Source organism: Barbus barbus, assembly GCF_936440315.1.
Source record: "Barbus barbus genome assembly, chromosome: 9".
NCBI classification, from domain to species: Eukaryota; Metazoa; Chordata; class Actinopteri; order Cypriniformes; family Cyprinidae; genus Barbus; species Barbus barbus.
In genome coordinates this window covers 27,366,092-27,392,642 of record NC_136737.1, presented here as the reverse complement: position 1 = coordinate 27,392,642, position 26,551 = coordinate 27,366,092, and the positions used below count along the sequence as shown (strand labels likewise).

The 26,551-nt window shown below is 36.8% G+C and overlaps 1 protein-coding gene across 2 annotated transcripts; it reads left to right on the top strand.

Moving 5' to 3' along the window:
• Positions 1–12,406: 12,406 nt before the first annotated feature.
• Positions 12,407–15,502, top strand: LOC306874746 (C-type natriuretic peptide 4-like; the record flags this gene model as incomplete). Of its 2 annotated transcripts, XM_079424981.1 has the most annotated exons (3): positions 12,407–12,632; positions 13,654–13,952; positions 15,078–15,502. In XM_079424981.1, coding segments are annotated over exons 1-3 (390 nt in total). In that variant the 5' UTR covers positions 12,407–12,542. The 2 variants fall into 2 exon arrangements, with proteins under 2 accessions (XP_079281107.1, XP_079281106.1); XM_079424980.1 differs by lacking the exon at positions 15,078–15,502 and having other exon boundaries at positions 12,493–12,632; positions 13,654–13,956.
• Positions 15,503–26,551: the final 11,049 nt, after the last annotated feature.

Below are 26,551 nucleotides of genomic sequence, written 5' to 3'. Positions count from 1 at the left end.
CGGGTCAGGGGTCTCTGTGGCCTTGGCCCTTGGCCCGGCCCCACAGGCCATGGCTATATTGCCCCCCTCCCCCAAAATTTTCTTGGGGAAATCACAGTCTTGGGGGCACTCTGGAAGCGCAGACTCTTGGGGGCACTCTGGAAGTGCGGGCACTGAAGGAACGGGCCCTGGAGAGGCGGGCACTGGAGGAGCAAGCCCTAGAGAGGCGAGCACTAGAGGACGCTTGCGAGGAGTGGGCTCTGGAGGGCGCTGTCGAGGAGCGGGCACTGGAGGGCGCTGTCGAAGAGCGGGCTCTGGAGCTGGGCTGGACACTCTCCAGACACCGGAGGATCCCTTCCCTCCAGCTCAGTCCTGTGGTGTCTGGGAGGTCCACGGGGCGATGGTAATTGGCCCCGATCCAGAACAGAGAGTTCATGGTGGCGTCGTCGAAAGCCGTATTCTCGGCAAGCCCGCGCTGTGGTTTCCATAGCCGCGGGGGAAAAACAAACAGGAAAAAACAAAAGGTTATACAAAAACGGGAAAAACAAATGGGGAAAAGGAGCGCCGCTTACTCTTCTTAAGGTCTGCTGTTCTGTCAGGTTTACGCGGGGGACGAAAGAGCGAGGAGACGGGGAGTTCTTCAGAATACAAATATTTTAATCATACAATCAACACAGAAAGATATTTAACAGCAGACCAAGACTAAGGGAGAACACAGGACTTATAAAAAGAAGGAGCAAATGAGATTAATACAAAACAGGTGATAAGAATAAACGATGATTAACTAATGACAGGAAAAACCAAATAAGGGCAAAACGGAACTAAACAGGAACACACACGTGACATCGGCATCAGCTATCAGCCAAAATGAGTTTAAAATTATTGGCATATCGGATATCGGCAAAATCCAATATCGTGCATCCCTAATTATATGTATTTTTAATTCTATACTGTCATATACACGCACATACGTACTACATGTTTGCATATTGTGTTTCTTTACTATCGCCATCTACTGGCCTGGAACTCATAATGCAGCATTTTAAGTCATGTTTGCAAATCCATGTGAACAGGGATTGTTTTGACTATGTTATTGTCTATATGAAAAAAAAATAAAACACAAAGGAAAAACATTTACATTTTTAGCACTTTGCTATCACATAAACTACCATTAAAGAACACAGATGCAGCCAAAATCTACCAAGAGCAGCGCAAAATAATGTAGGGTCAATGATAATCAGTTGCATGTAAACTACTAACAGAACTTTTAACAGAACCAAACCTTTATTTATTTATTTTTATTTTAAATGGATTTGGAGAAGAACTCAGTTCCCAACCCAACTAATAATGGAGGGGAAAAAAATCATGCTCTGGTGCATGATGTCCCAAAATAGATATAAATGCATTACAAGACGCAAAGTATCCGCAGCAATCAGCTTTGGGGTGAACACAAATTTGACATCAAGCAAAAACTGCTTCTTGAATGTAGCATCCTGAACAGCCGAGTCTGAGTTTACCACAAGGTTTGACAATGGATTTAACATGATCCATTGCGATCCATGACCCTGCTTTTCTTGGAAAAAAAAAAACAGTTCATGTTGAGTTCTTATTTGTTGAACTCCAACATGGCAACACAACCATCATCTTCAGGAGAGAACTGATGGAAACTTGTTCATCACTATTGCCATAGCCACTTTAACTGCTTTTCCATGCAATCGCGCCGGTACCCATGCTGCAGAAAAGGAGCCAAGAGATGCTGGGTTTGAACCGCGGCCCAGGCCCGCCACCATTTAACTGGTGATCCCAGCATAGTGGTTAACCTCCAGATGTTTCAGTCCTTCCTACTGTAAAATTGGGGTTTAGGCAACAGGCACAACCCTACTCCCATCCTTATGGATGCCATGCCAGTGCCACTTTCATCCTGCAACCTCCAGGCTCATGATTCTCAAGAAAATAATAGATTATACACACAAGCTGCTGTAGTTTTGAAAAAATTACAGTTTTTTCATAAATCTTGTAATTTTGCTTTCGATTGCTAAGTTAATTAGTTCTTATGGAACAGAAATAGTTTTAACTTTCCTTGAAGCTTTTGAAAATTACTATTTTTGGTACTATTTACTATTTTCTCACACTTCAAAATAATAAAACACTTTTTTTTCATCAAGTTCCACTTGACAGTTTTGAAAATGCCAATTTTTTTTGTCTACCACTTTCTTTTTTTTCCAAAATAATACAAAATTATCGGAAAATATTTATTTGTCAAGATTCACTTGAAACTTTTGATAATTACTACTTTTAGTTTACATTGAGTTCAATTTATTTAATGCATCCTTTGTAAATAAAATTAACTATTTCTTTCAACAAAAAAAAACATGTATTCACCCTCAGGCTATCTAATATGTAGATTAGTTAGTTTTAGATTAGTTTGAACAGATTTGGGGAAATGAAGCATTATACCACCTGCTCACCGATGGATCCTCTGCAGTGAATGGGTACCGTCAAAATGCTGAGTATTGTTTCCTCCAGTGAAAAATTAATCTAATCTGAATCAGGAGAGAAATCTACACAGTTCAATTGCCGTTTACAAGCCAAAATAGTTCTAAACATACATGTAGGTGGATTTTTATGTGAGGAACAACAGGAGATGGACTGAGCATTATTATGGATTTTAGACTCAATTTTAGCGAAGAATCCATCAAAAACAAAACATCTTAATAATGCATTTGTTTCTCACAAACATGCAGATTTGGGTTTTTCAAAACACTAACTGATGGATTGGAGTGGTGTGCATTATTGTGGTGTTTTTATCAGCTGTTTGGACTCTCATTCTGACGGCACCCATTCACATCCATTGGTGAGCAAGTGATGTAATGCTACATTTCTCCAAATCTGATGAAGAAATAAACTCATCTACATCTCGGATGGCCTGAGAATGAGTAAATTGTCAGTGAATTTTCATTTTCCTTTAAAAGAATAATTCACATAAAAATTCCGTCATCATGTCACGTCTCAAAATTGGTCAAATATTTACTCTCACTAAATGGCGTTGTATGAGCTCCATAATTGTGTGTAGGCTCTGTGTGGGACTATATGTGGATTTCAGACTGCACACATGGCTGTGTGAACATGACTTGAATTAGAAACAGAAGTTTCAGAAGCCGGACTGAAGCCTCATTTACTGAAGCAAACACAACTTTCTGTTATTGATATCAATTGGTTGTTGTTTCAGTGGGTGGTTCTTGGTCAGAATATGCAACGATTTGCACCAGACTTTATGGCAATTGTCAAATGGTCCTGTTTTTGAAACTAACTGGTTAAATAGATCCCTTGATCAGCTACATCAGCTACTAAAGTGAATGTTTTTCCTAGCGCTGGTGTTATAACATGTAGATGAGGCCGCAGCACCATGTGGAATTATTTGAATGTGAGAAAGCAAGGCCCTGTCCCTCTAAAAAGGGACTTTTATATCACCATGAAACACATTATTGCATTCCTTCACTTGCAATGACATACAAACTCGAAAATGTTCCATTTGCATTTAGTTTTACAACAACATGTCTCACCCAAACCTCGAAAATATGGATTGTTTGATGGGCGTTTGGGAACATGAAATGCTCTATGGTAATGCGTCAAGGTTTTTTTGTTGTTGGTTGTTTGCTGTCAATATATATATCTTGTTGTAATGCGAAAATATCATAGGTCAAAGCTGTTTTAGTTGTGGTCTAAACATACAGCTTTTAAAGAAAGAAGGGTAAATGATGATGTGGTGAAACTGGCTGTGACTTCTGATTTAAAACTGAAGCCTTGATGGCACTTCCCAAGTGTACTTCATGACTGCGCTTCCATTAAAACAGCCATGTTAGCTGTAACAGATGCTTTTACAGTTATTGCAAACGGCTAAACACAAACCACACTAATATTAAAACCAGGCAGCTCTTCTTATGATGCAGCAGGCAAACTAATATTTGCCTTGGAATAGCTGGTGACCTAAGCGTACCAAGTGTCATACCTCACTTTTTCATCATGTGGTGACTTTACTCAAGTTCGGTTGACAAATCAATGAAACACCTCATTAAACTGCGAGCTGAACACTGACAGAAGTAGGTATTTGTTCATAACACAAAGTTTAATGACTTCAACAATGTCCAAAGTCTAATTTTCTAATTCCATATAAAATATATTAAAATGTTCAAAGATTTGACTTTTTTAAGTCCAGTGTTTAAAGTAACGCTGACTAAACCGTACAATATTAACATATTGACAGTATCTAAAATGTCAAACTCTATTGTTATTGTAATTAGTGTGATTTGTTGTATTGAATGTACACTTAAAGTGTACATATGTTAAAAAACAAAATACTGACATAAAAGGGTACTTAAGTGAGTACACTTTAAGTACACTTTTAAAAAGTGAACTGTGCAATAATGTCAAAATGAAATGTTTTACAATATTTTAAACAATTATGTTTTAATAATTTTAACTATAGTGTTTTTTTCTGTATTGTATTTAAAGTTAAAATATTTTAAATGTACTAACTTGCAACTTCATTATTTTGAATGTGTAATTACAAATATATTTAAAAACATGACATAAAATTTCAATAAAAATTTCATATTTTATTGACTTTAAAATATGGCTAAAGTGTAACGGCTAAAGCATTTATGCTATAGCCGTTACACTTTAGCCATATTTTAAAGTCAATAGAATTATGATATTAAATATATAAATGTACTTAAATCCTGTTTAATTGGGTCTAAGTTCAGCTAATTGTATGTATTACCAATTTAAACTATAATACATTTCAGTTTAATTGAAAATGACTTGCAATTAAGTTCATTAAACATCAAACATTGCTGTAAGTACTCTTTTTAAAAATATAATAATATAATAAAATGAATTTCTTTTTCAAGGGTTACGAATCATTTGAGGTTAAAAGAGTATTAAATTCTTGAGTTGATTGTATTGTATTAAAACATTTCAATTTATAGTAGTTTTATTCTGTTTTAAGTGATTTATGTAATACAAAGTGCAATTTATAAAAGTACAAACATCAACAGACTTTACTGAATAAACACTATGTCCTCCAGACCAGGTGGCGGCAGTAGAGAGGCGAGAGATGTTGTCATATTATCTGTTAGAAACACATAAAACATTTACATTTACATTTAGCTGACGCTTTTATCCAAAGCGACTTACAATTGCTATATAGAGGTCGCACGCCTCTGGAGCAACTAGGGGTTAAGTGTCTTGCTCAGGGACACATTGGTGTCTCACAGTGGATTCGAACCCGGGTCTCTCACACCAACGGCATGTGTCTTATCCACTGCGCCATCACCACCCAAAGGGTGAACAGAGCTTATTACACAAACTTTACTGAAACAATTTGGCATCGTAGGCAGCGCGCCGGCATACAGCACCAACGGGCGTCTCGAGTTCGAATCCCTTCCACTTCGCTTCCTGTCAGATCTAAACTGTCCTATCATAACTTTTAATGAAACAAACTCATAAGCTTCTGTTTACTTTGTGACCTAATTCTACCCGCAACTTTATGTTACAGACATGGATGACATCTCAAATTGTAACTTACTGTGGAAAGGTTGGTTATTACTTTTCTAAGAACGTTTGATTTGGGACCTTCTCCATTTATCCACAAACAACAAACACATCTTATACGTTCTTCAGATTTGATTTTGATTGCTTGCATTTTCTTCCAAGCCACTGGTACAGAAATGCAATAAGGCACAACATAACTGGCTGTTTTGGAGAAAAACAAGCTTTTCTCATTTACCGATCTCCCACTTGTCGACTATGTTTAGAAATGTTCAAGTTCTGCTACTTCCATCTTCCATATTAGCCGGAGAAAGCTCCAGAAGCTGCATTATATGATTTTAGAGCAAGTCACTGATGGCCGTTGGATGCAGGAAGGACTTCATCCGTTACCTTTACTTTGTGATAGTGATGTGGATAGCAGTATCCATGTGCTTTGTATCACATTATGAAAATGTCCTCAGCGCTGGTACAGCACAACCGCCGCATTGACCCCTTACATCACTGAACACAGAACCAACGCTGAACAATCCCATATGTGCAATCCTTCAGAGAGACACTTTGCAAAAAGCATTCAGAAAGAGGCATAATAAAACCGTTATTTATAGGACTCTAACAGACATGTAGTTTGTCTTGAACCGGCCCCAAACGGCGGGTCGTTGCTGAAACACTTAGCGAGGAGCTCGACGCACACAGCGCTCTGCCCGCTGCTCCTCCACGCTCACCGATCTAAACTTCTCTGCTTTTTCCGCCACATGAAAGCTTGAAAGTATATTAAAAATTATGCATATAACATTTTGTGGTCGAAGTCAAAAAAAAAAAGATGCAGAAAAATGTTCTTGGATATTTTTTATGATGTCAATGGGAAAAATCTACAACATCATTAAATGTATGAGAATATGAGGAGTATAATTTATTAGGCTAAACTCTCAGCATGGCAAAGAAAAGTGTCTCCGACTCATTAAAAAAGACTGGAATATTGTAACATACTAGCAGCCACTCAACATGAAAATAGAAATGTATTACAAGAAATGTATTACATTTGTCCACCAACAATGTGAAAGAGTTTGCATGTACTGTATATACATCAAAGAACAATTTTGTCCCTTTTATTGTTTATTTTTTATGAAAGTAATACAAATTTGTACCACACCGTCGCTCTATCATGGTCCATAGTATAGATTGTTTAAATGGACAGTTCACTCAAAAATGAGAATTCTGTCATTAATTACTCACCCTCATGTCGTTCCAAACCTTGGTTCATCTTCAGAACACAAATCTTAGAGCTTTCTGTCCCTCCATGGACAGCAAGGGAACAACCACGATCAAGGCACAGAAATGTAGTAAGGACATTGTTAAAAGAATCCATGTGACATCAGGGGTTCAACTGTAATTTTATAAAGCTATGACGAGCTACGAGAATACAAATTCATACAAAATTGCTGCTTCGTAAAATAGCTGCATTTTTCCATTAGATCGGATACATTTTGGCAGGATTTCATGTCATCAGTCATGTGCAGTGTTGGGAAAAGTTACTTTTAAAAGTAATGCACTACAATATGGTGCAACTCCCTTAAAGGAACACTCCACTTTTTTGGAAATAGGCTCATTTTAAAACTCCCCTAGAGATAAACAGTTGAGTTTTACCGTTTTTGAATCCAATCCAATCCACGCTTTTAGCTTAGCTTAGCATAGATCATTGAATCGGATTAGACCATTAGCATTTGGTCATCAAAAATGACTAAAGAGTTTCGATAATTTTCCTATTTAAAGCTTTAGTCTTCTGTAGTTACATCGTGCACTAAGACCGACGGAAAATGAAAAGTTGCGATTTTCTAGGCCGATATGGCTAGGAACTAAACTCTCATTCCGGCGTAATAATCAAGGAAATTTTCTGTCGTACCATGGGTGCAGCAGGCGCTGTGATATTACGCAGTGCCTGAAAGTAGTCCCCAGCTAGGTAACTAGTTATGATATGATATTATGGTATAGATTTGTGATGTATGAAGTACAGGTCACAAGTCTATGTTTGTCAACACAATAATATTGTATGGCCATTACGAAATTAGCGTTGGTAAATCGTTTGTTCTTGCGTGAAATTCACAATTGTGTAGAATCCTATTAAACTTACTCTGTTGTCTGCGAATATCGGAGAACTATGCAGCTAGCATTTGGTGTATTGTAAGTACAAAAACATACATATTGCCCTTTGCATTTTTACATAACTTTATTAAATTAATCTCATGAAAAATCATCAACATTTTTAATTTTGGTTGAAATGATGGCAAAGCAATATAGTAATGTGTGTGTATGTGTGTGTATATGTATATATATTAGTGCTGTCAATCGATTAAAAAAATTAATCGCGTTAATCACAGTCATGGACTGTGATTAATCACGATAAATCGCCAATTTAAAATACTAGGATTTACCTGTAAATATGTTGAAAAATAAATGCATGACGCATTGACAGCAAGAAGTTGTTGTCAAATTTTATCAAATTATTAATTTGCGTTAAAAAATATTAACGCGTTAAATTTTTTTGATTAATCACATGCGTTAACGCGCTAACGTTGACAGCCCTAATATATATATATATATATATATATGTGTGTGTGTGTGTGTGTGTGTGTATGTGTATATAAATATATATATATATATGTGTGTGTGTGTGTGTGTGTGTGTGTATGTGTATGTGTATATATATACACACAGTGGGGCAAATAAGTATTTGATACACTGCCGGTTTTTCAAGTTTTCTCACTTAAAAAGGATGGAGAGATCTGTAATTTTCATCATAGGTACACCTCAACTGTGAGAGACAGAATATTTTTTAAAAATCCAGTATATCACATTGTATGATTTTTGAATAATACAGGACAATAGGCAAACAGCTTGGTGAGAAGGCAACAATTGTTGGCGCAATTATAAGAAAATGGAAGAAATTCAAGATGACTGTCAATTTCCCTTGGACTGGGGGTCCATGCAAGATCTCACCTCGTGGACTATCATCCTGAGAAAGGTGAGGGATCAGCCTAGAACTACACGGGAGGACCTGGTCAATGACCTGAAGAGAGCTGGGACCACAGTCTCAACGGTTACCATTAGGTCCCCCTGCTCAAGCCAGCGCATGTCCAGGCCCGTCTGAAGGTTGCCAAAGACCATCTGGATGATCCAGAGGAGGCATGGGAGAAGGTCATGTGGTCAGATGAGACCAAAATAGAAAATATTTTGGTATGAACTCCACTCGCCGTGTTTGGAGGAAGAAGGATGAGTACAATCCCAAGAACACCATCCCAACCGTGAAGCATGGGGGTGCTTTTCTGTAATTGTAAACAAAGTTTTCTCTACCAAATATTAAGTTCTATATCAAATACTTATTTCATGCAATGAAATGGAAATTAATTATTAAAAAATCATACAATGTGATTTTCTGGATTTGTTTTTATATTCTGTCTTTCACAGTTGAGGTGTACCTACGATGAAAATTACAGATCTCTCCATTCTTTGTAAGTGGGAAAACTTGAAAAATCGGCAGTGTATCAAATACTTATTTGCCCCACTGTATATGTGTGTGTGTGTGTGTGTGTGTGTGTGTGTGTCACTTATGTCACTTCTATAATTTAGAAACAGTTTTCACACAATACATATTGAAATGGTTTACATCTACATTAACTTTTTGTTTACCTTTTTCATAGTTAACATGATTCAGATGAAAAATCTGGGTCTTAGAAAGTGTAAAACAACAGAAACCATTGACTCTTGCAGATTTGAACCTCCAAGCTTTTAGTAAAAAGACAATATCTTTAAGCGCTGCACCACACCATCATAACTGATGTACTGAATTAATATTTCTTTGCTTACTCTTTAAATGTCACCTACCTTAATTTGCAATATGAATGGCCAAGATACTTCTAACTCATCAACCATTCTGCTGTCAAAAAGCATCTTTCTCCATTGACCACCATTCAAAAGCATCTCTGTATTTTATGAATTAAAAACGTACCAAGCAACATATAAATCATAAATATGTTGTTATAACATAGTAGATGTTTAGCCAGCATGAAATGGATAGGTTTCCCCGATGTCATGGCTCAGGCCACCCACTAGTCAATGACTTGTGACTGTGCAGATTCCTGCGGCGCCATCAGCCAATCAGCATCCGCATGACATCATTTCCCTCTGCGTTTATGGCCAGGCCACTGAGTGGGAATGCTAATGGATGGCTTTCTCCAGGTATTACAGACCTCCTGGATCTCTCCGAAGGGCCATTCAAGAAAATTCTGCAGATGGCCAACGGACTTGACCACAATGCTCTGAAAAAGCTACATAAGCAAGAGTAATGGCCACAATCTTCTGAGTGCAAGTCGTGTCCTTGAAGACATTTACATCTACTGATGCTTTTATCCAAAGCGGCTCACAAAATCGGTTCGTCTTGAGCAGGAAATTGTATTAGAAGTGCAATGCCAAGTTTTAAAGTTGGCAACAAAAAAAAAATTATGCGCAAATACATATATATGGGGTTTTAATATAGTTAAAACTGAAACCATAAAAAAAAAAATGTTCTTGTAAAATATGAATGTCGACTAAAATAAAATAAAATATTAAAAATAAAACTTGCTACCAAGGAACATTTCTCATTTTCATTTAGTTTTTCTTAAAATACTTACATTAAAATAAATAAATAAATAAAAAATAATCATTATTATTATTTATTTTTATTAAAAAAATTATATTTTTTAAATGGCAAAATCACATTACAAAGTTACCAAACCTAAAATTAAAATGAAAACTAAAAATAGAAAAATAATAAAAACTAATTCAAACTATTACTTAAAACTATGATTTCAATTTTACTAAAATAACACTGATTATGACAAAAATCAGGTTTCTTCAATATGAACATTTTATGTGTATATGGTTTGCGTCATGAGCAAAAACTGTAAATAATGCCAAAAAAATGTATTTAATGATAATGCATACTATTTTTATTAATTACATTTTTGTATATATTTCATTACATTTTATACTCTAAATTTAATGTCATTAAGGTGTAATTATCATCACGAGGAAAATGTGAGCAATCATGCTTAATAGGATTTCTACAGAATTAAAGATGTTTTTTTCCACATTGTGACAGTTAAACATAAAATCTGTGATCCGTATGATATCCTTTTGTTAAATACGACCACCAAATATCTTGTGATTCCATTTTAAGACTGCAGAAATCGTTTATACTGCCTTTACTTCTGGGAAATTGTCTTACGGACAAGGCAGCGGCTTTTTGAAAGGTCAGAAATTTTAGTGGACTTAGTCGTATGTATTTTATGAAAGGAAACAGCATGTCCTTAAACGTTTTATTTTGTTCCTTTTCCATTTTTATAACAACTGCTATTATAAAATGGATAGTTGCTATCGTCGATTCTGATCGGTCAATATTGTCAAAAAAAAAGTAGTAACAGATTTGACACACATTTAAAAATGATATGAAACAATGTGATGTACAATATGATGAGCTGTTTCGCTACAGACAACCAATCATAAACACTTCTGTGCCTGCCTCATTAAATACTCATGAGTTATCCATTTAGATCTGTAAACTGCAGATGTGTCTATTCAAGATTGACCATCCAGTGAGTTTATTTCTTCACCAAAATTGGAGAAATGTAGCATTACATCACTTGCTCACCAATGGATGTGTGCCGTCAGAATAAGAGTCCAAACAGCTGTTAAAAACATCACAATAATCCACACCACTCCAGTCCATCAGTTAATGTCTTGAGAAGACAAACGCTGCTGTCATTAAGACATTTAAGTTCATAATCCATAATATTGCTCTCTCCAGTGAAAAGTCATCTGGTCTGAATCAAGAGAGAAATCTGCACAGATCAAACACCGTTTACAATCCAAAACAGTCCTAAATGATGGATTGAAATCAATGCATGAATTTAATACTTAGAATGTTGACAATTTCTGAAAGTTTTCTTGCTGCAAAAAAGTATTAAGTTCAAATAAAAAGTAAATTATTAATAAATATTGCCCAGGTTTGCTTGCTAACCAAAAACATGTGCTTGTTTGCATTATATGTGCATTGTTTATTTATTTATGCATTTGTTTGTTTGAAAATTTAAACAATTCAGGGGAGGAAACGCAAGAAAAACATCAAAAATCTTTTTTTTTTTTTTACGGGGGCAGTGTGACTACTTCTCCCACCCTCAAGAACACATTATAGTATGTCTGAATGTATGTCAGTGCATTAATGTTTTAACGCGCAGAAAATAAACATTCGTTCACAGCACCACACCTACAGCAAGAGTATGATTATAGACTTTAAAATCCTTCTCAGTAAATCATTATCCAGTCTCTGACACTGAAATCTGATGGACTTGTTCAGCTGGCTGCTGAAACCATTTCAATCAGCATATACTGCCACACAGTGTTGCAAACCAGAAAGTGTTCAAGATTCTCACTCCGGCTCAAACTGATGCTCTATTCTGCCTTTGACCTTTGCTCACATGCATTCAGTATTTTATAGCTGAATGTGTTTTATTTTTGCCTGAAGCTGACCTCCAAGATCAGATACAAAAAACAGATGTGTAATGTAATTTTACTATATTTATTTATTGTATTATAATTATTTTCACGACGTGTTTACATGAAATGTTTCCATGTCAATATGCAATACTATATATATAGCCTATATACATATTTTACTTCTGTTTCAACTGTGTGGTTTTGCTTATGACTGTTCTTTTCCCACCTATGCTTAAAGTGACTGCACTAAACATCCAGCACGAATATCCTCAGATCAGGTATTGGACATATTGGATATAATCAACAATAACCTATTACGCAGCTAAGGTGAAGCGCGCAAGGAGGGGGGGGGGGGGGGGGGGGGGGGTTGACGTCACACCGCCTATAAAACCCTGAGCCGAGATTGAAGAGTAAGAGCTCGACACCTCTGGGAGTAAATGAAGGATCGTGATCGGCACATTTAGACAGGAAGAAGCATCACGATGATCATCTCGCATTTGGTGGCTTGTGGACTTATTCTGACTCTCCTCTCAGTCAGCACTGAGACAAAACCACTAACAGAGGAACAGAGGGTGAGTGTGATCTTTATACAGGAGTCTGGCTTGCTATATAAAACTTGATGTTACTTGGGTAGCCTAAAAGATGCGCTAAAGCTTGGATATGCAGTTACGCGCAATATATAGCCTATACACAAAACTACGAGTTTTAAAAAAATAAATAAACAAACATCATCACAAGTTCAAAATAGACTATTATCTTTTAATGTCATCTTCAAGTCCTTCTCTTCTTCGTCTTCATCCAAAAGCGACTTGAGCATCATTAGATCGCAGACTCCGACACTTGTCCGGACGCAAGGCTTCTTGAGCAAAACTTTAGGTTCATTCATTTTTGTGGCTTATAGCCTGTATATCAACAGGTTCTCGTGCGTGAAAAGCGCTGCGTGTATCTTTGATGAAGTCGTTTTTACACTTAGACATCAATGAGATTCACTTCGGAGCAAACGGAAACGTTTTTGTTCTCATCTCGGAGAGTTTCCAGAGAAAAACGCAAACGGGGCTCGGATTTGCCAAGATGCTCGCAAGATAAAACATTTCATCAAAATCATTCAAGAGCAAATGACCTGAGGCTGTTGATTCATCCGCCGCGTTTTGTTTCGTCTTTATTTCAGGAGACAATAACATGAAACAAATATATAAATAGCTAATCTAGTTGAGTATGTTTCCGAACCTGTTCCTCCACTCCAAGACCTGAGTTACGCGTTACACTTTAACATTTAAAAACCGTTTATTCATACTAATACATTCATTTACAAGCTGAAGAACAATTATATTCTGAAATAAATATATATATATATATATATATATATATGTATAAAGCTCCAGTTCAAGGAACTGGATTTAGTCAGATAACCTAAGAATGTTTAAACTCGTTTATTCAAGCCAGAAATCTGATGTGATTGAATAAACCTTCAATTGATAAAATTGGTGGAAATATCTCTTTTAGGTAAGTTTAAGAGTGTAAAGAACTTGTGAGCATTAAGAGTGTATTTTGAGCTAAGTATTGAGAGTTTTTCTGCATGTGTGTCTCCTGCAGTCCCTGCGGATGCTGTTGGGCGAGGAGCTGTCTGAGCTCCTGGCGTCCGATGAGAGTCAGAGGAGGATGGAGAACAGGGCTCGTCTGCTGCGGGACCTGCGTGTGGACACTCGGGCCAAGGGCCCCTGGGCTCGGATCATGAACGATCAGCCCAGCTCACGCAGACCCAAAGCTGGATCTAAGAAAGGAGGAACGACGGCCAGGAGCGGATGCTTCGGACACAAGATGGACAGGATAGGAACCATGAGCGGGATGGGCTGCCAGCCGTCTCATTACCCGTCTGCAAATAATCTCTCATGGTGAGAATCTGAAGAGATCTCAGTCTCAGATGTTTGTAGATTCACAGCTTTTAGAAATTCCATGTACTTGTTTGAACAAATATTAATTAAATTAAATTTGTGTGTGTGTGTATATATATATATATATATATATATATATAATCTATTTATTTATTAAGTATCTGTAGATCTAAATCCTAAATATTTGCATGAATGAATGAATAAATAAATAAATATTTAGTTAGTTATTTATTTATTTGTAACTGTAGAGATCTACATCTTAAATATTTGTAGGTGTAATCTTTATATAAAATGTGTTCATTTATTCACTGAGTATCTGTAGAGATCTAAATCATGCATTTTTATTATTATTATTCTGTAATATATTACAATTAGTTTGTAAAAATAAAAAAGCAAAATAGTTTTAACTTATGTTAATATAAAAGGAGTATATAATCTAAATATATGTAAATTTAATTTATCTGGTATCTTAATTCTAAGTATTTGTAGATATTTATTTTTGCAGATAATTAATTTCATTAATTTAATATATATATATATATATATATATATATATATATATATATATATATATATATATATATATATATATATATATATATATAATCTTGGTAGATATACTCTTTTGGGGAATTTCATGTTAATTTATTAATATAATATTTATTTATTTATTTATCAGTCTAAATCTTTTTTTAAATGTAAAATTATTCCATTTATTTATTTTTAATATGTATAAAATTATATATAAATGTATGTTTGCATATCACCTTTTTTTGCCCCTATGTATAATATATTTATTTATCAATCACTAAATTCCTGAATACAGTTTCTTGATGCAAAATGCTTTACCTGACACTATAACAGGTGCTGTATGATTTCAGGAAGCTATTCAGTGTCAAACTTCATGTTTATTTCTGTAATAGTGGGTTTAATAGATTTGGAGTGTGTAGTTGTACCGGTAAACTAACTAGATAGATTTTGTCATGAGCCAAACTGACGAGAACAGCATCTGACTGCGTGATGCAGGATTGCTGTCAGAGATCTGACGTCAGTCGTATGCACACGCACGCGTTAGAGACACACGTCTACATCCATCCATCTGACTCAATCTCCTCTTTCTTCCAGAACCAACCACAGACGTCATCGATTTGGGACAGAACGGACTTAGTTGCCCCTCTGAGGAAAAACCTAAAGAATCGGACTAATGGTATGAAGCCACTACGAGAACCATTTGTGGGGACAATGAAACGTACAACTAAAATAAAAGAATTAGATTAAAAATATGTACAAAATAAAAGAAACCCATGGCAGATGATGTGGATAAAAGCTGTATATTGTTGCTGCTGCTGTACATTCATGTATTTCATTCTCGCATAAATGTATTTATGTTTAAAAACTATTTATATGTTTATAAAAGAGATATTTATAAATATGAGTTTTATTTATGTAACATTTTGAAATGAATGCAAACTGCAGGTCAATTCTGTTTGTAACTATTTTGTCTCTAATAGTTGTAAATGGTTTAAAAGTCATTAAAAATGCACAAATGCAAAAAAAGAAAATGTTATTACTGTTTAATTTTGTGTACATGATATAGATATATAGATATATATATATATATATTTTTTTTTCTTCCCACCAATACTTTTGGATTTCAGTAAAAATATATTTTTGAAAAAAAAAAAAAATCCTTCTTAAAATTAATTTATCTAATAAGCAAGATTGTGTATTGTGTAAAATAATAACATATTTGTTCTGCATTACATTATATATATATTTTTTTAAATACTAATTTAACATTAATTCTCTGAAATCAATAAATACAATACATTTTCTTTAGAAATAAATACATTAAATCTATCTTGTTTTGAGGATGTTTGGGTAGAAATCAGGCCAAAATGGAGATTTTCTCTCAGAAAAGCCAGTGAGCATTTAATATTTCATTAATAAACCCGCTATAATGAATAAAGCAGGAGCACTAGAGGGCAGAACTGAGACTCTGACACATGTTCAGATGACTCTCTCAAACATTAGACAAACATTTAGCAGAATTTGAACTGAAATGGCAGAAAGGAGTCCGAGAACATTAAGTTTGAGCCACTAAGTGGGCAAAACAGCAGATTTATTAATGAATTAGTGCTGTGTATATATCTGTAGAGTGCTTTTAAAGGAGAAAACTATGTTTTGTCTTTGAAAGCCGATTTCTTATGACTCACGCTGGCTCGTTTGGGTCTATATATTGCAAAGGAAGAGACTCTTTGACAGATAACCTCACTCCAGTTCAACAAATGAAGAGAAACACGATCTCCGATCATTGAGCTTACTGGAGAAACTGGGAGAACAAGAGCTTGTTCAGATGTCAAGCACACAAAACAAGCTATATAATTAGCTATTTATAGTGATATAAAAACTATTTATGTTTGTAATTAAATGATTAACTCAGGATCATTTTTACAACCTCACCATTTAAAATCCCTACAGGATACCAAATGAATATCAAATGAATGAATGAATGAAAATGCACTGTATTTAATAGTCTGTACGTTTCAAAATATAATAACAGCATTTTTTAAAATCAAGAATACAGAAAAAACTTTAAAATAGCTGTTTTATGTGAGAATATATTGTAAAATGATCAAAGCTGAAATTTCAGCCTCATTACTCCAGTCTTCAGTGTCACATGATCCTTCAGAAATCAGTATAATATGATGATATCATTATAAAATTGTTATGGTAATATTTGCAGTGTTGAAAATGTAACATTTGTTTTTTTTGGTGGAAATTCTTTTTTCAGATTTTATAATGAATATGAAGTTAAAAAATAAAAGAATTTACTTGAAATAGATTTAGTTAAATATAAATATGCTTACTGAAAAAAATAATAATACTGACCCTAAATTTTGTATGAACTGTAGTGTATAAATAAAAAAACAATCTATTTCAAAAATCATGTTTTTTATTATGTTATCATGTTTTTATTGTGTTAGTTAGCTCTATTTTTTTATTTGTTTTTACTTAATCAAAATAACCCAACTGAATGCACAATGAAAAAAACATGATTTTTTGAAAATTGTTAAAAACAGAGTTATCAGTTAACTATTCACAATGAAGCACCTTTATTTTTAAGTGTGTGTGTGTGTGTGTGTGTGTGTATATATATATATATATATATAGAAAACCAAGTTTAATAATTACAAATTAATATTCATCATGACAAAAACATACAGAAAACAAATAAACCATATTCAGAAAATATGACCTGGAAAAATTTAAGAATAAATCAAAGAGTAAACTTTCCACCTAAGAATATACAGAAAATGAAGAAATAGCCTACATGCTTGGTCTGAAGTTGCAGTACTCCTAGTAGCCTACAGGTGGTCACTGCTACAGATCTGCACCCTCGAGATGTTACAGCTGCCTTTTAAAATGCACCGATGCCATCTTGTGGCCACTGACACTCTCCTTTAAAAGATTCCTGATTGACAGCATGTTGCTGTGTGGTTAGGCGGGACAGTGTGGGATCTGTTGGGGACAGCGACCTGTTGCATAAGAGGAGAAGATGAGAGAAGTGAAGGCATGGATGAGATGAGTCAGATTTCAGAGTGAACATCTCACATGCTCTGTTTACAGAGGTTACAGATTATGCAGTATAAGACTTACAAACCATGTGTTCTCTTACGTCTCGTCTTTGTCTTAATTGTGTTAGTAGCGTACTTGCATTGTCCCATAGGCCAGAGTTATCAAATTCATTCACTGGACAAAAGTGTCACCTTATTAAAGTAGAATTTGTTACACCTTACTTCACCTAATACAAGAATTGTTTACCCCAAAGTGAAGAGGTCCTCATTTTCTCACCCTCATATTGTTCCAAAACTGTATGACTTTCTTTCTTTTGTGGAACATGAAGGAAGTTATTGTTTTATTAATGACCAAACCTGAAATTCCTACAGGTGTGTGACATATGGAGGCTTAAACGGATTAAAAATAAAACTTTTACATCACAATTCAGACTTTTCTGACATATAAATGCATAAATATGAATTTAAAAAATATCAGAATTGTGAGATAGTCGTGGTTAACTTTTTGTGTGGGTGTGTGTGTGTGTGTTGGAAACAAAAAGACAGAATTGCAAGATGTAAACTTAGATATTGTCACAGTCTGCAGCTGGTGTGCCCAAGACGGCCACCAGAGGGCACTACTGTGGTTTTGTGTGAGCACATGGCACCAAACAAACGCAGCACAAGCCATGTGCTCACACAAAACCACGCTCTGTCCTATCTTTATAATGGGGTGGGTGATGGCGGGGTGGATAAGACACATGCCTTTGGTGTGAGAGACCCGGGTTCGAATCCACTGTGAGACACCAATGTGTCCCTGAGCAAGACACTTAACCCCTAGTTGCTCCAGAGGCGTGCAACCTCTGACATATATAGCAATTGTAAGTCGCTTTGGATAAAAGCGTCAGCTAAATGAATAAATGTATCTTATTGTCTGTCCCCTCCCATCTTGTCACTTCATTATTGTTTCAGTTGCCCCACCCGTGTCTCCCTCGTTACCCTCCTCGTTTGCCTCCCTATTTATTCTCCTGGTGTCTGCAGTCCGATGCTGGTCCATTGTTTTACGACAGTTGTACTTGTGGTGTGTGTTATATCTACCCGTGTTGCTATTCCCTGCCTTGCAGTGTTGTGCCTTGTTCCTAGCCTGCCTGTTTTTGCCCATGGAGGTAGGTTTTGTTCATTTCTCCTGCATTTGAGTCCTCACCTCATCTGTCTCCTGTACCTTGACAGAACGGGTCAGCCAAATGAGGACTCAGCGGAGAATGCTCAACCTCCCACTGCCAGCCTCCACTACCAGCAGCCCCCTCTACCAACGTATGCTCCAGTTATCGGCGTTGAGTTCCCTCGGGCAATGGGGGACTGACCTGAGTCAATTCGCCTTGGAATTCAGGAGTGCTGGGGTATAATGATGCGGCTCTCAAGGAATTGTCTTCTTATGCCCTTGATGAGCCTATCAGCACCTGGAGGAGGAACGGCACTGAGCACCTGTCTTTTGGGGCATTTTAGGACTTTCTAGCCTGCAACGGGAGACAGACAGTTCCTGAACAGGAGGGGACATTTCCTGACATGGCCACCTGTTCAGAGCCTCATCACAAGATGGCAGCCACTCCTGAGTCTCGCCCCGTCATGGCTGCCGCTATAGATAAAAACTCAGAACTGTGAGATAAAACTCGGCACTGCGAGGTATAAACTCAGAATTACAAATTTGAATTTAGAATTGTGAGAAACTCGAGAATACGATTAGAACTGTGAGATATAAACTCATAATTGTGAGATATACATGGTTCAGTCATGAAACTATAGAGGGCGCAGGCTGATGGGTTGTTAATGTACCTGATGATATTCAGAGAGTTAAATGACTTGGCACAAGCTGATTGGTGCACGCTGCATATGCCGCCAAAGAGCTTATTGCCTTGCATTTATATAGCTGGCTAGCATTCACTTGAGATTCCTGCAGTACACTTTTAGAGTTTCTCTGAAACCCTTCACCTTCCCCAGCTTCACCTGTGTAGATCTGCTACGGGTTATATTATACGCTATTTGTGCAGCAGTATGTCTTATATACTCACGGCAACGTATTGCCACATGTATTGGCAGTAGCAAGTTCCTGTACTTGCTTGCAGCAGCAGCAATAATCTACAACTGCAGCAGAAGCAGCGTAGCAGATCTATTCTGCCAAGACCAAATACATTAACATTGTCATATCCACCATGCTAAAATCTTCAGAGAGTTTTCATGATTGATAAAACTTATAATTGTGATATAATCTCAGAACTGTGAGATATGAATTTAGAATTACAAGGTATAAAATTAGAAATCGTGTGATATAAACTCAGAATTATGAGATATAATTTAGAATTATGAAATATAAACTATCAATCGCAAACCTATGAACCGTTTGCTAACAAGCTTGATGATTCACTGAATAGAACCAACTCAAAAGATTTAATATGCAGGATTTTCATTTGTCGTGTACACTGTTATATAGGGTACAACTTTCAGTAAACCTAGTCAGCTACTGTGAATTAAATATAAGCATGTACATAACAGGGTGAATTCAGGTAAAGTGGGTTGTACTGTGCTCAAAGGGATTACACTTTCAGAGCATAACAATGGTTCTTAATTAAAGGAACACTGTTTCTCTAAATGATAAAATAGTTCCCTTTCGATATTCCACTCGTACTGTAAGACGCTCGTATGGGGAAAAAAAAAAATTTCCTCTTCAACAGAAGCCTTTTCCATCACGCAGTGAAACTGCACGTCCATTGGTTCGTGCAGTGCTATAAAATCGAACCAATGGCTCGTGGCGGTGCTGAGCGAGCCTATGGCTATGCCTGCCAAAATGGGCGGCCTCTGGCTATACAAGCGCCCGCTTCGCCGCCACATCTCAGATTTCTCTCTTCAGCGACGAAGTGTCTGGCTCGCTGACTCTTTGCTGATGCCTAGATTCGCCGTTGAAATGCCTCAGCAGCAGGATCGGACCTCTTGCAGCGCTCATCTCGCAGATTCCCGGTCTATCTCCTGCCACCATCCGGCGACTATCTAAAAGAGCCTCACAAAAGAGCAAATTCTAGCGTGACGTTGTTTCAAGTGCTACGCTGTCATTGTAAGATGTGCAGGACTCCCTCGTCATGCTTGGGGAAATCACTGCGAGATCACTGCTCTCATTGCAAGAGTTTCAGTCTCGTCTCTCTGCGCTCGCGGATAGTTTTCTTTTCAGAAAGCGACTCCGCCCCTCGCAAAATTAATCAAGGCACGGACATATCGTGGAACAACGTCTCCTCAGAAGAATGGACGTTCCACCCCGCTTGCGGTTCAGAAAATCTGGGAAGTCAAGTCCCCTTTATTTATATAGCGATTTTAACAATACAGATTGTGTCAAAGCACTTAACAGTATCAAATTGGAGGATAGAGTGTCAGTAATGTATAAAAATAAGATTAAACACTCAATTTTCAGTTAAGGCATTTCATTATTGAATTCAGAGATGTCATTGTCTAGCTTAGTTTAGTTTAAATAGTATCTGTGAAATCAAATTGATGATAATCACTAGAAATTAAGTGTCCCCAACTGAGCAAGCCAGAGGCGACAGCGGCAAGGAACCAAAACTCCATCGGTGACAGAATGAAGAAAAAAACCTTGGGAGAAACTAGGCTCAGTCGGGGGGCCAGTTCTCCTCTGGCCAGGAGATTGTTTATTTACTGTTTACTTATTGTTTTAATTAACATTTTAAATGTATAAATGTATTATTTCTATTTTATATTGTTGCAATTTCTAACAATAATAGTATTATGTAGTTAGGTATTTTATTATATTTTTAGTTATTTTCTTTTATTTTTATTGTATTTAAATCGAGGTCTTCACTGGGGATATGTCCCCGGGGCTCATCCAGGTGTCCCGGCCTCCGCCGACGATCAGGGAGACATCATCATCTGGCGCCGATCCATCATCTGATCCGGACACGGACTGAGAAACAGAATAAGAAAGAAACAGACAAATATTAGCATAGATGCCATTCTTCTTATGATGTAACGAGTACATTGTGTGTTATGAGGAGTGTTTCCGGTTCCGGTTGACCTAATTAATGCAGCCTAACAATCCTTTAATGGATTTGAATAATAGAAGTGTATTAGTGTGTTATGTGTAAGCCAGGTTAAAGAAATATATCTTTAATCTAGAATTAAACTGACAGAGTGTGTCTGTCTCCCGAACAGTGTTAGGTAGATTGTTCCAGAGTTTGGGTGCTAAATAGGAAAAGGATCTGCCGTCCGCAGTCAATTTTGATATTCTAGGTATTATCAAACGGCCAGAGTTTTGAGAATGCAGCAGATGTGGAGGACTATAATGTGATAAGAGCTCACTCAGGTACTGAGGAGCTAAGCCATTCAGGGCTTTATAAGTAGTTAACAAGATTTTAAAATCTATACAATGTTTGATAGAGAGTCAGTGCAGTGTTGACAGAACCGGGCTAATATGGTCATACTTCCTGGTTCTAGTAAGAACTCTAGCTGCTGCATTTTGGATCAGCTGTAGTTTGTTGATCAAGCGTGCAGAACAACCACTAAAGCATCACAATGGTCTAACCTTGAGGTCAGAAACGCATGAATTAGCTACAATTTAGATATGTTTTTTAGATGGAAAAACACAGTTTTACAGATGCTAGAAACATGGCTTTCAAATGAAAGATTGCAATCAAACAGCACACCTAGGTTCGTAACTGATGAAGAAGAATTGACAGAGCAGCCGTCAAGTGTTAGATAGTGTTCTAGGTTATTACATTTGGGGTTTTTAGGTCCGATAATTAACACCTCTATTTTTTCAGAATTTAGCAGTAAGAAGTTACTCGTCCAGTTTTTTACAGTTTTTTATATTGACTATGCATTCCGTTAGTTTGTCAATTTGGTGTGTTTCACCGGGCCGCAAAGAAATATAGAGCTGAGTATCATCAGCATAACAGTGAAAGCTAACACCATGTCTCCTGATAATATCTCCCTAGGGTAACATGTAAAGTGTGAAAAGTAACGGCCCTAGTACTGAGCCTTGAGATACTCCATACTGCACTTGTGATCGATATGATGCCTCTTCATTCACTGCTACGAATTGATGGCGGTCAGATAAATACGATTTGAACCATGCTAAGGAACTTCTACTAATGCCAACAAAGTGTTCTATTCAAAAGAATGTTGTGGTCGATAGTGTCAAACGCAGCGCTAAGATCCCGTAGCATTAATAAAGAGATACAACCACGATCGGATGATAGAAGCAGGTCATTTGTAACTCTAATGAGAGCAATCTATGATACGGTCTAAATCCTGACTGGAATTCCTCACAGATAACAAGTTTCTCTAAGAAGGAATCTAATTGTGAGGATACTACCATTTCTAATATCTTTGACAGAAAAGGGAGATTTGAGATCGGTCTGTAATTAACTAGGTCTTTGGGGTCAAGTTGTGTTTTTTTAATGAGAGGCTTAATTACAGCCAATTTGAAGGTTTTGGGAACATATCCTAATGACAATGATGAATTAATAATAGCCAAAAGGGGATCTATGACTTCTGGAAGCAGCACTTTTAGTAGTTTAGATGGAATAGGGTCTAACATACATGTTGTTGGTTTAGATGATGTAACAAGTTTATACAATTCTTCCTCTCCTATAGTAGAGAATGAGTGGAATTGTTCCTCTTGAGACGGGACCTCCTCTCTCAAGCGAACGGCACGCTGTGGCATCCACGGCCCGAGTTATGGGCCCTGCATGTGTGGCCGCTCAACGGGAACCTCTCGGTCTCCCAGAGTGTGTCTTAAACACTATGGCAGAAGCTACAGCCCCGTCTATCAGACGCCTCCATTCTCTGAAATTATCTATTTTCTCGGCTTGGTGTCAAGACTGCGACTTAGATCCGGTTACCTTTGATGTATCAGTGGTTCTTTTGTTTCTGCAGGAGATGCTGGATAAACAGCGTTCCTCATCCACCATTAAAGTTTACGCAGCAGCCATAGTGGCTTTCCATTTCCATTCAAATCAGAGCGTCTTCCTTGTCTGGCATGGATGTATTCTTAAGTCTATAAGGTAACAATAATATGATAACCTTGTTTGAAATGGGTTTGGCTAAAAGAAGTTTTCGTCGACTAAAACTAGACTAAACTAAAAAAAGTATGAACGTGACTAAAACTAATAAAAACTAAAGTGGCAGCTTCACACAAAGACTAGACTAAAACTAAAATTAAAACAGGCCGCCAAAAACAACACTACTCGGTTCCCTGAGATATGGGAACGAGTACTGCGTTCCTGGCCGTGCTATGAGCTGCACGCCTCAGTCGCTTCATTTCGAAGAAATCTGAGACGTGGCGGCAAAGCGAGCGCTTGTATAGCCAGAGGCCCCGCCTATTTTGGCGGGCTATGGCGGGCTGCATAGCCATAGGCTCGCTCAGCGCCACCGCCAAGCCATTGGTTCGATTTTATAGCACTGCACGAACCAATGGACGTGCAGTTTCACTGCGTGATTGAAAAGGCTTCTGTTGAAGAGGAAAAAAGGATTTTTTCCCATACAAGCGTCTTACGACACAGTACTCGTTCCCATATCTCAGGGAACCGAGGTTACGATAGTAACAGAGTAAGTTTTGTTTGATGCAATATGACACTGGTGGGTGTGGCCACACCTCAAAGGAGGACTGTGTCATGGTGAAAGGTCGAAAACCCTTTGACATACGATTTTTAATTGTAACTTATAAGCTTTCTCACTAAATGTAAGCATATTGTGACAGTTCCTGCTTTATTCAATACTGCTATTAACAGGGAATAGAATCCAAATAATAAACTTTTCTTTAAAAAAAAATGTTTCTTGTAAGGCGATTAAATATTACTGACCCACTTTGGCTGAATGTGTTAGATAAAGTGGGCCAACCTTTAACCTTTAGTAATTACACCCAGATTCATTAACTAAATTGACATTCGCTGGTTATTTTATAGTTGACATGTTTAATTGACTTTTTTAGAAAACATAAATGAGAATGCAGTCAGAAAATTCCAGTATTGTTTTCAATTAAGCTGCAGAATGATTTTTGATAAATAAAGGATGGCCCACTTTAACTGAAAATAAATTTGTCTGGCACACATGACCTGAAAATGGTTACTGGTATATATCTTGCAAATAACACTTTATAAACTGTATTCAATATTATAGACTTGGTCGGTGTCGCGTCATAGCTGTGTGGGTGGAGTCGGCGTGGGGGAAAACGATCCTTTCCCCTTCATTGTAAAAGCATGGTGTTGACCCAGAATGGTCTACGTCAAAAAAACGAGCAGTATTGGGTCGGCCTGTCCGTACGGTATCTGTGACTGGCCAAACGACCCAGCGGAGTGGCCAGAGGTCTCGTTTCCCTACACTTTTTGTTACCTGATTGAGTCTCCAGGCAAGAGACCGCTTACTACAAGCCTATACGTGACGGGAGTTAAAGCCAAACTTTAACTGTCAAAATAATGTGATAGAATGTAATCAAGGTTGATAAGAGTAATTTAACTGTGCTCTGATTTCGGAGTTGCAGTGATGGCCTTCATGTCATCTCCCTCAACAGGTGTAATTCACGTTTTGAGAGTTAAAACACTCTCCACTCTTTGCCATCAAACTTATATATATATAGACATTTTGATCACTTATACAGTTATACATTCAAAATCAGATCAGTTATCATGCTAAAAACCCATCGCTCATGAATCATCACGTCTGTCTGCTGATCCCTGATTGGCTAAAAGTGCGGACTGTGATGACTGACTGGATGCATGCACACTTGGGTTTGTTTGTTAACCAATTAGCCTATACAATTTATATGTTTTGAAAACCGCCAAACTGACCAAAAACCAGCCCAAATTTTGTGCACCCACCCAAGACAATATTTACCCGCACAATCAAATTCAAAACCGCCCAATCTGGCAACACTGTCTTCTTCTTCTCATTAACCCTGTGTCATTAAGAAATTTAAATAATGCTTAGTGATCCTTATCCCCTCTCCTTCTGACCCTAATATCCCCATCAGGTTCCACTCTCACCCTACCTCCTGAACCCTATTTTGTAACACCCTTCTTTATACCTCATATATACTGTGCTACCTCCATCTGTTTATTCGGCAGTAGCCTACTGTATATTAATCTTCAGATCGGGATTTTTTTTTTTTTTTTTTTTAACTTATTAGAGGTACAGAACGCCACACAGCAACTTTGCACCAAGCAAAAAGCAATCAAAATCATAACAAAAATAAAGATCGAGGGCCTAGCAAGGTCTCCGCGCATTAATTTGAATGGTTTGTTTTCCCTCACGGCATGAGCGGATATGACGTTTGTGTGGGCTTTCCCAGCATAGCTGCCGGACCTTAAAGTTAACAAAAGTAATAAAGAAAAGTAAAGAAAAAAAAAAAAAAACATCTAGGAATCTAAATTACACATTTTACAAAAAGTGGCCCAATTTATCTGAGTTCACCCTAATGGAAAGTAAGTAATAGTAGTAGTCATATTATACTAGTAATAATAATAATAATAATAATTTAACAATAAAATATTAAATTAATTAATTAAATCATTTTCCAATTGAGTATTGCTAATTTTAAAACATTAACATCATGATTTTTAACTTTGTGTTTCGGGAATACCGCTTTACAATTAAAAATAAAAGTAAACTAACCGAGACTGAATAATCTAAATAGCAGGACGCATTATGATTTGTGCTGAATAAACTACAAAATATGGTTAAAATTAATTGGGACAACAGTGTTTGTATTAATCATAGACACAACATGAAACATCTTCTTAGTTAATTTTCATGAGTCCGTATCTAGTAATCACTCAAAATGATTCATAAATATTTTGATCCGGTTCAGATGAGTTGATTGTTCGAGATACACTGCATAATGTACGGTATGCTTTTTAAAATTCACTAAAATTAATTAACGTATTTATTTATTTACGTCAAGACATTAAAGAATCACTGAATCGACACGAACTGTTCAAAGGAATCGTTTGCGGAACCGAGTCGGAAGTGGGGGGCGGTCTCAGT